The sequence below is a fragment of the Nicotiana attenuata genome, unplaced genomic scaffold (assembly GCF_001879085.1).
Source record: "Nicotiana attenuata strain UT unplaced genomic scaffold, NIATTr2, whole genome shotgun sequence".
Lineage (NCBI taxonomy): Eukaryota > Viridiplantae > Streptophyta > Magnoliopsida > Solanales > Solanaceae > Nicotiana > Nicotiana attenuata.
The window spans coordinates 15,393-27,642 of NW_017670990.1; the positions used below are offsets into that span (position 1 = coordinate 15,393).

Here is a 12,250-nt window from a genome sequence, read left to right on the forward strand (position 1 = left end):
ATATACACTCGTTACTTTCCTGCTATTTCACTTACTGTTCGTCAGAGTTGCTTTATCATTTACTATTCCTACTATTCCACCTCAAGACTATCCCGAGTCAAGGTCGAGACCTGGCTAGCATACTGGTTTGATTTATTTTATTCTCTAATTTATTCATTTATTTTCTTGTGGTATTGGACGAAATCACATATCCTTAACAACACAATATAAGTTTAATTGTTATTCGAATTTGAGGGTAAACAATATCATTAGGATAGTAAAATTGTAATCTAGCAATGCACACATTCTTTGGCCGTATGCATGGTGCTAGCCAAAGGCAATGCCCTAATTTTGAGTAGAAAGTAGTTGAATCCTTGGGTGTGTCTGGTATGAATTGGAAAATGAGTGGTTTATCACTTATTTTTCCTTATTTGGTTGGTGAGTGAAAAAAAAATTTCGAAAAATATTTTCTAGTATTTGATTAGAGTATAAATTTTTTTAGGAATTTTTTTTTTATGCTACTCTCCTCAACCCACCTTCCCAAAAATCTCATGTTTTCTGTACTCCTCCCCCTCCCCCCGGTCTCTATTTTCTTCAAGAATTTAAATATTCTTTTCAAAATTCACACAAATTCAAAGGAACTAATGTGCTACTTTACTTTTTCACGCAAGAATAACATCGAAATTTGATCTCTATAACTAAAAAAAAACTTTATTTTGTTGAAAAATAAAGTATCATTTCTACAATATGAAAAGAAATTACTCATTTTGTTGAATGAAAGAAAATACTTTTTCTACATCATGAAAAGAAAGTACTTTTTCAACATCATGAAAAAAAAGCACTCTTTTTGTTGGAAAAAAAATACTTTTTCTATTTCAAGAAAAGAAAATACTTAGTTTGTTGAAATGAAATAAATACTTTTTCTACATCACGAAAAGAAAGTACTCATTTTGTTGAAATGAAAGAAAATACTTTTTCTACATCATGAAAAAAAAGGTACTCGTTTTGTTGAGATGAAAGAAAATACTTTTATTACATCATGAAAAGAATATACTCAGTTGAGATAAAAAAAATACTCTATCTACAACATGAAAAGAAAGTACTCTTAATAATAGTTTAGGGTGGGTGGTGGGCGAAGTTGGGGTAGGTGGAATGGGTGGGGGTGGGGGATGGGTGTGGGTATGGGTTGGTGGGGGTTGGTGGGGATAGAGAATAGGGTGCGAAATGTTAAAAAAGAGTTTTGAAAAATATTTTTTCCTTTTTTGATAGGGAAAACATTTTTCTCAAATTGAAGAAAAATAAATTTATGAGAAAAATATATTTTCCTTCGTAACAAACACACCCCTCATGTTGTATGTATTTTGTCTCACGTATATTTGGATTATACCAATGGAGAAAGAATATTCTCTCTCTTTAGCGCACAGTAGCAGCAGTATGACACTTTGTGGGGTTTTTAATATCTTAAGTTAATGCAATAAAAATTCAAAGATAACAAAAGAATCATTATATTAAGATTTCACGTTCATTTCAAGGAGGGAAAATTAGTATATGCTCTTTTAAAAATGCTTTCATCGTAAACCAAGCTCCCCTAAAATTTAGCAAATGTAGCACGAAAAATATAAATTAGATATCAATCAATATTTAATGTGATTCAAATGTGAGGCTACTCGTCATTTCTACCTTAGCCATTAGGCCAATCCTTGTTGGAATTGCATTTTGTGATTTAGAAGAAGAATATGTGAACTTCTTTCATTCGGATTGAGAGGAAAATAACTTACTGTAAAATAAAGTGAGAAAAGTTTGTTATTTATATAATTTGTATGTGTATATTGTATTGCAAATTAAAAAGGTTTATGCATAGAGGTAAAGGTAAATAATGTAAAAGATATTTATTTTTGAAGCTAAGTATGCCCGTGACATTATATATCTTATCACATCAGATCATAAACTAAAATACATGATAAAATCATATCCAATAAATTCAGAAAACCATATCAATATGATGCCAAACTAGCCCTCCAAAATTATGTTACTATCGTAGCTCATGTGTTGCAGTTATGGCACAACATGAAAATAGGTCAGCCTTTTGAATCCAATCATATTCGTTTTACTTTTGCTTCAATTTCAAACACATAATTAATCATGCTCAACATCAACGTATATATGTATTGCCCCCAACAATTCAAATAATTAGGTTAAGTTTATGAAAAAATACATGAATAAGGCTAACAAACGTAACATGATGTTATAATTTCAAATTTATTCAAATATACAAACTTTAACGTTGATTTGTTATTTTTCTGCTAAGGTACTCTTTTTATTATTTTGATTTATTACTTTTATGTTATTTATCCAATATAAGAGTCAGATTCATATTTCCATTTTCGCTCAATATCTTTTTTTAAACTCATGTAAAGTAAAATGAAACTGAATTATGCAACAAGAGCTAGTGTAATTTGCAAAGTTATTAGTATGAAAAAGAGTAAGAGACAATAAGACATAATTATGTTAACTTTTGCGCACCAACCATATGGCATTTGCCTTAATGCCGGTGGAATCCCACCATTCCTTGATGTTGTTGTTCTCCGGTTTCTCCGAGATCAAGGCACCTTCGATTCTTATTGGATCATTTTATTTTATTACACACTTTCCTAATTTCCCCCTTTATTTTACACCCAAGCACACGCAAGTGACAAGTCAATACTTTCACTTATTTTATTAAAAAAAATACCTTATTATAAATAATATATATATATTCATTACGTACTTTCCAAATTGGAATAGGACTAGTATTAATTTTCACAATATAAAAAGGCAATCCCTCTTTCAGCCTTTCTGTCTTGTGTCTATAGTATAGTATATCTTTATATATCTTATATCTTTACATATCTCGGCTCCCCTTTGAAAGTCGTGAATCATCTGATTTAGGGCTTTCCATTTGCGATCAATCGGCGATTTTGAACTGATCTCTCTTCGACTCAGGTCACGATTCTCCAGTGATTTTTCTCGATTGACCTCCAGAATTGTACATATATGGGCGGCGGTGATACTAGTGCTGCGGCGAAAGAGGATAACGCGAATAACGCCACCGTCGGCGATCAAAAAGTTGTTACAATTAACGTCCGATGTTCCAACGGCTCCAAATTCTCCGTTCAGGTGACTCTAGAATCCAGTGTTGGAACCTTCAAGTCCACCCTTGCTCAGCACTCCGACATTCCTGCCGAGCAGCAGAGATTGATCTACAAAGGCCGGATCTTAAAGGACGAACAAACCCTAGAAAGCTACGGTAATATTATTAATTATCCCTCATTTACATATCGATTTTGATACAGGGAGGTCATTGATTGCTGCTGCTTAGTTGAGATATCACATAGTTAAAATATTTAATTAGGCAATTTTATCCGTCATGGGGATTGGTGACATGGTATGTTGATTGTGGTTATTGGTTTTCTTTTAAGGTTTAATTGCAACATGGATAAGGTCTCCTGGTTAAAAAGATTGATATTTGGGGGTTTATCTACCAATGGTAGGAAAGATAAAGTGTTTTGCTAATGAGTTCATTTAAAAAGCTGTGGTTCTCTCCCTTTGCTTATCAAAAATAAAGAAGGAAAACAAAAAGAGAGAGAGAGAGTTGTGCTTGGTCACTATTAGCTGTCTAGTCTTGAATAACTGCACAAACACGCCAGCTGTTAGCCAAAGTGGAGAATGAATTCTTGTTTCGAATTGGAAATAATGGGGGATGTGTGGATGCATTGATAAGCGAATAATGGATATGGAGACACTTTTGAGAATGGGTAATGGATTAAGTACGAATCTGAATGCTACTATTACCTTTTTGGCTATCTGAGAAATTGAGGGGATAAACTAAGGATGATGAACTAAATGTGACTTTTGGGAAGTTTCATAGATAAATGTGCCTAAATCGGTGAAAAGTATATTAGCTGATCAATAATCTTCAATAGTTGTTATTGAAAAAAAGCTTTCAGTAAATCTCCTCTCTTTTCTTGCTCTTCAATAATTAATGATACGGCGGATGATCTTGATAGTAAATTTGTATGTAAACATTTTCACAAAGTAGGACCTCTACTTAATGCTTTCTCCATTTAAATGATGCAGACTTCAGTTCATATGATTGAGCATTATTTCTCGCAAAGAGGTGTAAGAAGTGATAATATATAGATTGGCAAGCTATTATTTAAATGAGAGAAAGGTCTCGTATGTTAACTTGCCATGCAGACCCTAGATCGTGGTTGAGAGTCGTGTTGATGGCCACATGTTGAGAGAATTGTACTTTATAGAAACAAGTTGTGCCAATGGCTATGCAATGACTTCTAAAAGATCAGAACAGACAAGAAAGAGGGTATTAGAAATGTAAAACGCGGGGGCTTGAGGAATGAGGATAAATATGGCTCCTTTTTCCAACGAGGGGAATGGATGGAGTATTTTGTCCCCTGTCCTAGCATTAGTTAACTTACTAATTTTGCATTGTATTTTACATGACTATACTCTCTCTCTGTTAAATATGTGTTTGGCGTGTTATCAGGCTGTTAAAGTGATAGTCTTTGATGTCTTGCTTGTCTTTTTTATGTTATTGATAGGTCTTGAGGCAGATCACACTGTTCATTTAGTTCGAGGTTTTGCTCCAGCTGCCTCTGCTAATACTGCAAGTGCAACCAATACTGGAAATCCAAATAGTAACCAGAATGCACCCACTGATGCCGCTCCAAATGTAGGTGGACCATTTGCTGGATCGGGCCTTGGGGCTTCACTGTTTCCTGGTCTTGGAAGTGGCGGCGGTGGTTTATTTGGAGCTGGCCTTCCGGATTTTGAGCAGGTCCAGCAGCAGTTGACTCAAAACCCCAACATGATGAGAGACATCATGAACATGCCTCTCGTTCAGAATATGATGAGTAACCCAGAAATCATCCGTAACATGATCATGAACAATCCTCAAATGCGAGAGATCATGGATCGTAATCCAGAGCTTGCTCATGTACTCAATGATCCTGCTACTCTTCGCCAGACGATGGAGGCTGCACGGAACCCTGAGCTTATGCGTGAGATGATGCGTAATACTGACAGGGCAATGAGCAATATTGAGTCTTCTCCCGAGGGATTTAACATGCTGAGGCGCATGTATGAAAATGTCCAGGAGCCTTTCCTAAATGCAACAACTATGGCTGGAGATGCAAGAAATGATGTGGGCTCAAACCCGTTTGCAGCTCTTTTGGGAGCCCAGGGGGCGGGGCAAGGCAGAGACCAGTCTACGAATCCTCCAACTACTGGTTCTGAGACCACTGCTAACACACCTGTTCCAAATACTAATCCACTTCCTAATCCTTGGGCTTCTGCTAGCGGTAAGCTACTATCATTTCTTATCCTTTGATTGTACAAGCTTTGCGTGATTTAGACATGCTTAATTACTTTGCCTCTTTGTTTTTTTTTTTTTGGATACGGTGGCGTCCGGGTTAGGTTGCGTGTACCTAGAGTGTTCCTCCAAATACCCGCTAACTCCCCGAACACATGTACTGGGTAACTCTGCCCACCAAGGCTAAGGCTTAGGCTTAGACAGATGGGAAGAAATCACCCTGTGTTTTGTGTTTTTTTGTCTCCGCTGGGCTTCACCTCTTCTTTGAATGAATTCAGATATCTCTTATATAGGCAGTGACTTCTCTTCTTCCTTTTGTGCTTCTGCAATTTTCTACTTAGCTGCTATGATTGGCTGTGAATGACTTGTGAAATGTGTGTTTTGAATTTATATTCACCAGGGGGAGCATTGCACTTACAAATAAAACCTTCAATCCTCATAAAGCTTCTCATGTTTGATTTGCAAGAATTTTCATCCTCCATATTGTATGCATAATTCTATGTTACAGTTAGGAGCCTTGAGCAGGCGGTATTTAGGCATCAGAGTATTTCATGATGTCTTCTTCTTGGATAGATACAATAGATGATTGTTTTTGTTGGTATTATGTTTTGTTTTTGTTGTTCATTTTCTTGCTTTGACTTTTTGCAGCTGGAGCTGGCCAAACTAATACCACTGCTAGGTCAAATGCTGCTGGGGAAACTAGGGCACCACCACCTGCTGGCTTAGGTGGGCTTGCTCTCCCAGATCTTGAGCGCATGCTGGGTGGCATGCAAGGTGGCATGCCAGATGCTGCTTCACTAAATCAGATGATGCAGAACCCAGCCATCTCGCAGATGATGCAGTCTCTTCTCTCGAATCCTCAATACGTGAACCAGGTATAATTTGTCTTGACTTAAAGCGTGCTTGCAGTCATCAAATTTATGTATTTATTTCTCTTCTATTTGTCGTGAAAAGCTTCCTGTCAAATTCTCATTCATTAGTACCTTGGTGTTCAGATTCTTGGGCTCAACCCACAGCTAAGGAACATGCTTGATTCCAACTCCCATCTCCGAGAAATGATGCAAAACCCTGAATTTATTCGGCTGATGACTTCTCCTGAGACAATGCAGGTAAACTATTTCTGGTTGTTGCCTGGGTCTTGCTTCCCTGAAGTGTGGTGCATTAATTGTATTGAATACTCCTATAACGTATTGGTGACTAGATCACTAACAGATGGGGTTTTCACTAATTTATCCTCATTACCTATTGTGGATGAGACGAGCGAGTACATCAACATGTCTAATTGAAATGACGCGAACCGAGTGTTGGTGGAAGGAAATCATAAGCTAACTATGCGGATCAAAGGAAAAGTAAAATCAATATATTGCGTTTTGTACTTTTTGCTTTTAGTTGGGAAATTCTAGATCCACTATTTTACCTCTCAAAATCACTGAATTTCTCCCATTTCCCATAACAACAAATTAAGCTGTGACAAAGTTCAGTTTCCTTAAAGGGAAGTTTACGAGAAACTTTATTTAGTGTGAGACTCAACCAACAAAAGTTGTGTGAGGGCATATTCTATGCTTGACAAGTGTTTTACAATGGGTCCCACTTGCCAAATCTTTCTCTCCTCTTCCAGACCATCTTCTTCCTCGGTCTTTCCATCACATCTTCTTTTCCCTTCATTGTTTGTTATATTTTTCTTCCTCTTACTCTCTGTCTCTGAGCAACTATTCCGTCTTTACTGTTCCTTTCTTCGTTCTTTCTTTTCTAATCTTCTTCTCTATCAGTCTCCATGTTATTTAACGAAAAAACTACAAAGGTTCTCAATTTCTAATTTTACTCTTAGATCTATTTCAGCAACGCATTAACACAGAACATTTGGTTTTTTCGACCGTGTTGATCAAGTAGTGCCTTTAGACTCCTCTTTTTATGGTTGAAAATTGTTGACCCGAGGTGGGTCTTAATCACAATTAGGAAGCATTGAATATATTCTTTGGAGCTGTCCATATTTTGATCCGCTCCAAGAAAATAAAGCCAAAATCAAATTAATTGGGAGTTTTAAGTGATCTACTTATGTATAATTTTTGGTCTTCGCAATGTCAAAGATCAAGATTTTAAACTATCATCAGAAAACAAAATACGAGGGCTTAAGAGGAAGATTGATGAAGAGAAAACTTACGAGGAAAAAGAACAGTTTGAAGTGCTAAAAGTAGAAAGAGAATTTAGTAAAGGAGGAAGAGAATTATGAAAAAATAAAGGGAGGAAGAGAATTTATTTGGGGTAGGGGGCAGTGAGTCCTTGTGAAATGAAAATAAGGAAGAAGGAAGCAAGATGATTCTGGGGTTCTGAAGAGGAGAGAAGAAAGAGTAAAAGAGAAATTAAAAAAAAGTAATGGGCCCCAGTATACACTTGTCAGACAGTGAAGAGCTCATACAACTGACAACATTTGAGTCTTACACCATATAAAATTTCTCAGAAGTTTACATATTTGACAAAACTTGCAGTGCATTAGTCGTTCCATTTCCTATGAAGTAAAAATTAAGCTGTGACAATGGCTTCAGATATTAGACAAAATTGTTATATGTTATCTGTAGAACTATATTTTAACTCATAAAATATTGCTTTCTCATTTTAATTTCTTCACCAATTAAAGCATAGATTTTTTAATCTTAACAACAGTTCTTTTTTAAATACAATGCATGTTCTCTTCTTATTTTTGAGAGTTAGTATATAATGGAGACAAGAGTCATGCTTTCATCCAAATGTAGAAATTTACGTATTTGTTCATTGTACTGACTGCATTTTAAGATATCAAATAACTCAAGGCAATGAATACAGGGAGACCTAGTTTCATCCAAATTTTGAAATTTACGTCTGTTAATTAACCTGAATTTAAGATATCAACACAGTTAATAGACGTCACCCCATGTTTGTTTGTGGAGGTGGCTTATTTACCACAAGTTAAGGTGTAAAGTCTTAGTGAAATTAAAAAATGCTAAAAATAGGGCAAAGTCCTAAATGTTAAGTTCTATCCAACATGGAATTATCAGATGAAGGAAGACGAGAGCTTTTAAAAGGTTAAAGGCCCGTTAACATGACGAGGATATTTTTGTTGATTAACATTTGACTGTGGAGCTTCATGCTTTTATAATAACATAGATATAGATTTTTGCCTTGAGGTGGGTTTGGAGGGGCAACTGTAAAACTAGGCTTTCTGTATATTGATCCTTTGGTTAGTATATGTGTATTGTGACTTCTGATTTTTGCTTCTCTCTAGCAACTTATGACTTTCCAGCAAGGGCTTTTGTCTCAACTTGGTCGACAACAAACGAACCAGTAAGTTCTGCATATTTTTCTGAATTCCGATTAGCTAGTTAGCGATTCTTGTATATACTTACAATGAAAACTGGAAGATAACTGGACATATTCTCATATTTCAATTTCCCAAGAGTGGAGAACCTTCAAACTAGTAAGGAAGGAGGACATGCTTTATTAGTTAATGTTTCAGATCTTCTTTATGGTGGTTGGATCATTGGGATAACTTTGTGGTATTTCTGGCTTAGTGTTGACAATGATGTCTTTTCCCCCTTGCAGACCGGGTCAGAATGCTGGAGGTGCAGGTAAAATTTTATGCCCTCGAATAATTCAAACCCGAACCCCTTATCTGAAATCTTACCTTTGGTTTAGGTTACTTCGATAAATAGTCAACCTTTAATCTTATCTAGGAGCCAATATATCTTGCTTACCTTTGTTTTGAAAGATTGTATCAAGACAACAACTTTTTGTGCAAAAAGGGTCTACTAGTGGTTGGAACTAATGGAGTGGTTTAGTTTCTCAGTACACACCTGTTATATTATTTGATAATTGCCTTTAAGAGGATTTTAGTCCCTCCCAACTAATAATTCTAGCCGGTTAGTTCAGTCTATTGGCTCAATATGGAATCTGAACATTGGATGTATTTGTTCAGTTGCTGCCACTTTTTAGATTGAAACCGCATGTAGATAATAGTCCTACTTTTGATCGATCCTCCTTCATCCCCTTGCATATCCATAAACCAAATGATTTGGGTTTTGAACTTGGAGAAAATTCATAGGTTTTCATCTTTGAGACACTGAAATTTGTAATCTGGCCATATTGAGATGTACTCAGCTTCAGTGACATCGTATTTTATACCCTTCATATAGGGAAATCTATGGTAAGTTCTGATTCTTTTTCTGGCTTCTTGGGATATCGTGTATAGTATGATGGTGAAGGACAAGTGCAATGCCGTTTCTTTGCATTTGTTGCTGTTTAGCCTGACTCACATCATTACTGTTCTTTTAATGATTGCAGCCCTCGACAACAACATGGGAATGGAAATGCTGATGAACATGTTTGGTGGACTTGGGTCGGGGGGTTTGGGTGGTGTCCCCAACAGTTCCAATGGTTAATTTTTTGTCCTCTCTGTATTTGATCAAACTGTCTCCCAAATTTTTAACCTGCTCTCAACTTTCATATTGATCTCTTGCTGTAGTGCCTCCGGAGGAATTGTATGCCACTCAGCTCGCACAGTTACAAGATATGGGTTTCTTTGACACTCAAGAAAATATCAGGGCATTGGTTGCCACTGCGGGCAATGTTCATGCTGCAGTAGAGAGACTTCTTGGAAATCTTGGACAGTAATGTTTTATTATTCTGTCATATGACTATAGCATCTGATGGGGACAAGAAAGTTGGTTGACTTGAACTTGAGGAGCATCAAATCTTAGTTGGACGAAACATTGGGTTTTAGTTGGAAATATTTATTTGGAGTTGATTTTTTTGAAAGGACTCTCAATTGTGTCTCCCATTCTCTTTTCCATCGGACCAAAAAAAAATAGGAAATTGATGGAAGAACAAGTTGTTAGTTCCCCTGTACATACGATGTTAAAATCGGTCCTATAAATTGTTTGGTACATTAAAATTTGTATTTCACTTCTGTCTAGCATCTCTTTTTCGAAATGCTAGGTCAAAGGAATTTGCTTGATGCTAAGTTAATTCAGCTGTAGCCGTCTATTTTTCTTTGAATTGCTTATTCAATTGTGCATCAAGGTTTTTTTTGTATTCTATTTTTTATGTGTTGCTGCTCTTTCTGCTTTGAGTTTTAATTAGTTTCTAGTGGTTATTTTTCTCGGAATATGAAATTGCTTTTGTTAGAAGAATGAGCGGACTTGATCTTAGGCATTTGATGTGTGCTTTGCGTTGGTGTTTGGTTTAGTCTATTTGTATACCCAGCAAGACTACCTAAACTAGCTCTTGGTTTTTACCAGTGTAACTAGGTTATACGGAAGGTGAGTCGGGTGAGTTTAGCTAATTTAAAGAATCTAGTGTATACAACTGGTTAGTCGAATTGATAGTAAAGCAGTGACCTGGTGCCAGAGCTAGCTGTATAGCTTTTGGAGGCTGAGACAAAATTGTAACCTCTGCAGCTAACAGATGTCTATGGCTATTTTCAAAATGCGCTGTTCCAGATTGCAAGATTTTTCTTGTCTCAGTAATTGACAAACAAATAGTCTAGTCAGTTGTCTGAGGTGTTGCTGCTCGCGCATGTTTGTGCTTAATGAGAGAACAACAATGTGCAGAAATCGATAGATATCTTGTGGAGTTACTCTATTGAACTAGTTCTTTAGCAGGAACAGCGATCATAAGCCATTGATGGACGTTGATGTTAATAGATTTCACAGCACTAGTCGTTCAATCGCCTTGAGAATTATGCCCCCCCCCCCCCCACCTCAATCAACTGTGTGCTCACTCCTCACTTTACACCTGATAGGAACTGGAAATTGCGCATGGTCAGCAATTTAAGGATGAAGGCAGCTCCCATTGGCAGCAATAAGAAGTAGGGCACCATCCATTTTTATAGCTGGTCCGTTTTGCATTGTAGCCAAGTGTCATGTCTCTATGACATTAGGAAGTTAAAACTAAAAAAGAAAGTGTGTAAGAGGATATTTTTAAATTGTCTTCCTTCATCGTTTTAGTGATGAGCTTCAAATCAATGATATAGTAAGTACATTCTTCTCTCTTCTTCTCTCTCTTCATTGGGCGAGGTCGAAAGAGCAGGCAGGCCAAACAAGCAATAACTTGTCATTTCATTGTCAAACAGAGAGATATAAACTATTTAGTTAGATCAAGCATCTTACAAGTGCGTGAAAGCTTGAAAAGATAGCACTATGATGAGTTATAACTATTATAGTAGTATCTAGTATTACAGAATGAGAACTTACAGGACAATCAATAACATGAACATGTACTAGCTCCATTCCGCAATTCTCAAATCCAGACATGCATTTCTTCTCTATTCTTCCTATCATTCTTCTCTATACAAGGGGCGATCGAGTTCCTAGTACATATACAAGTTTAGTGTCACATAAATGCAAATGTTACGATGAAAGACCGTTTACCAACTTAGACAAGATTATATATAAATGATTAAATTCGGTAGAAACTACAAGTAGATCGATCACAGAGAGAAAAAAATATTACCACTTGGGATGATTTGAGTATGTCATATATGTGGAATGAAACAATCTCTCGATCGTAACACTGTGATCGATGATTGAAGTTGTTAGAAGAAGATGAGTTAATTAAACCTATAGTGACATGAAGAGAAGTTATCTTGAAATACAAGCTCTTAAAATATATTTAACCACTTAGTGAAGAGCAAAAAATGGAATGAAAACAAAAAAGTTTACACAACACAAGTGACGCCAACTAGTTGTGTATATTACATACATATTTATGTATATATAACTTGTTTATGCTGCTTTGTCATGTTTGCCTATAACGCCCTAAATATTCTGTACGTGCTGGCAACTATGACTATCATTATATTAGCTTTGCTTTAACATTTTACACTATCATATTACTTAAAAGTTAACTATTTATAAAAAAATCAGATCAGTA

The 12,250-nt window shown here is 36.2% G+C and overlaps 1 protein-coding gene across 1 annotated transcript; it reads left to right on the forward strand.

The window, feature by feature from the left end:
• The first annotated feature begins 2,766 nt into the window (after positions 1-2,766).
• LOC109245047 (ubiquitin domain-containing protein DSK2b-like) lies at positions 2,767-10,411 on the forward strand. Its single transcript, XM_019412232.1, has 8 exons — positions 2,767-3,265; positions 4,578-5,336; positions 5,996-6,222; positions 6,343-6,456; positions 8,607-8,665; positions 8,924-8,949; positions 9,662-9,754; positions 9,843-10,411. The coding sequence occupies exons 1-8, from the start codon at positions 3,013-3,015 to the stop codon at positions 9,989-9,991; spliced, it is 1,680 nt and encodes a 559-aa protein (XP_019267777.1). The 5' UTR covers positions 2,767-3,012; the 3' UTR covers positions 9,992-10,411.
• Positions 10,412-12,250: the final 1,839 nt, after the last annotated feature.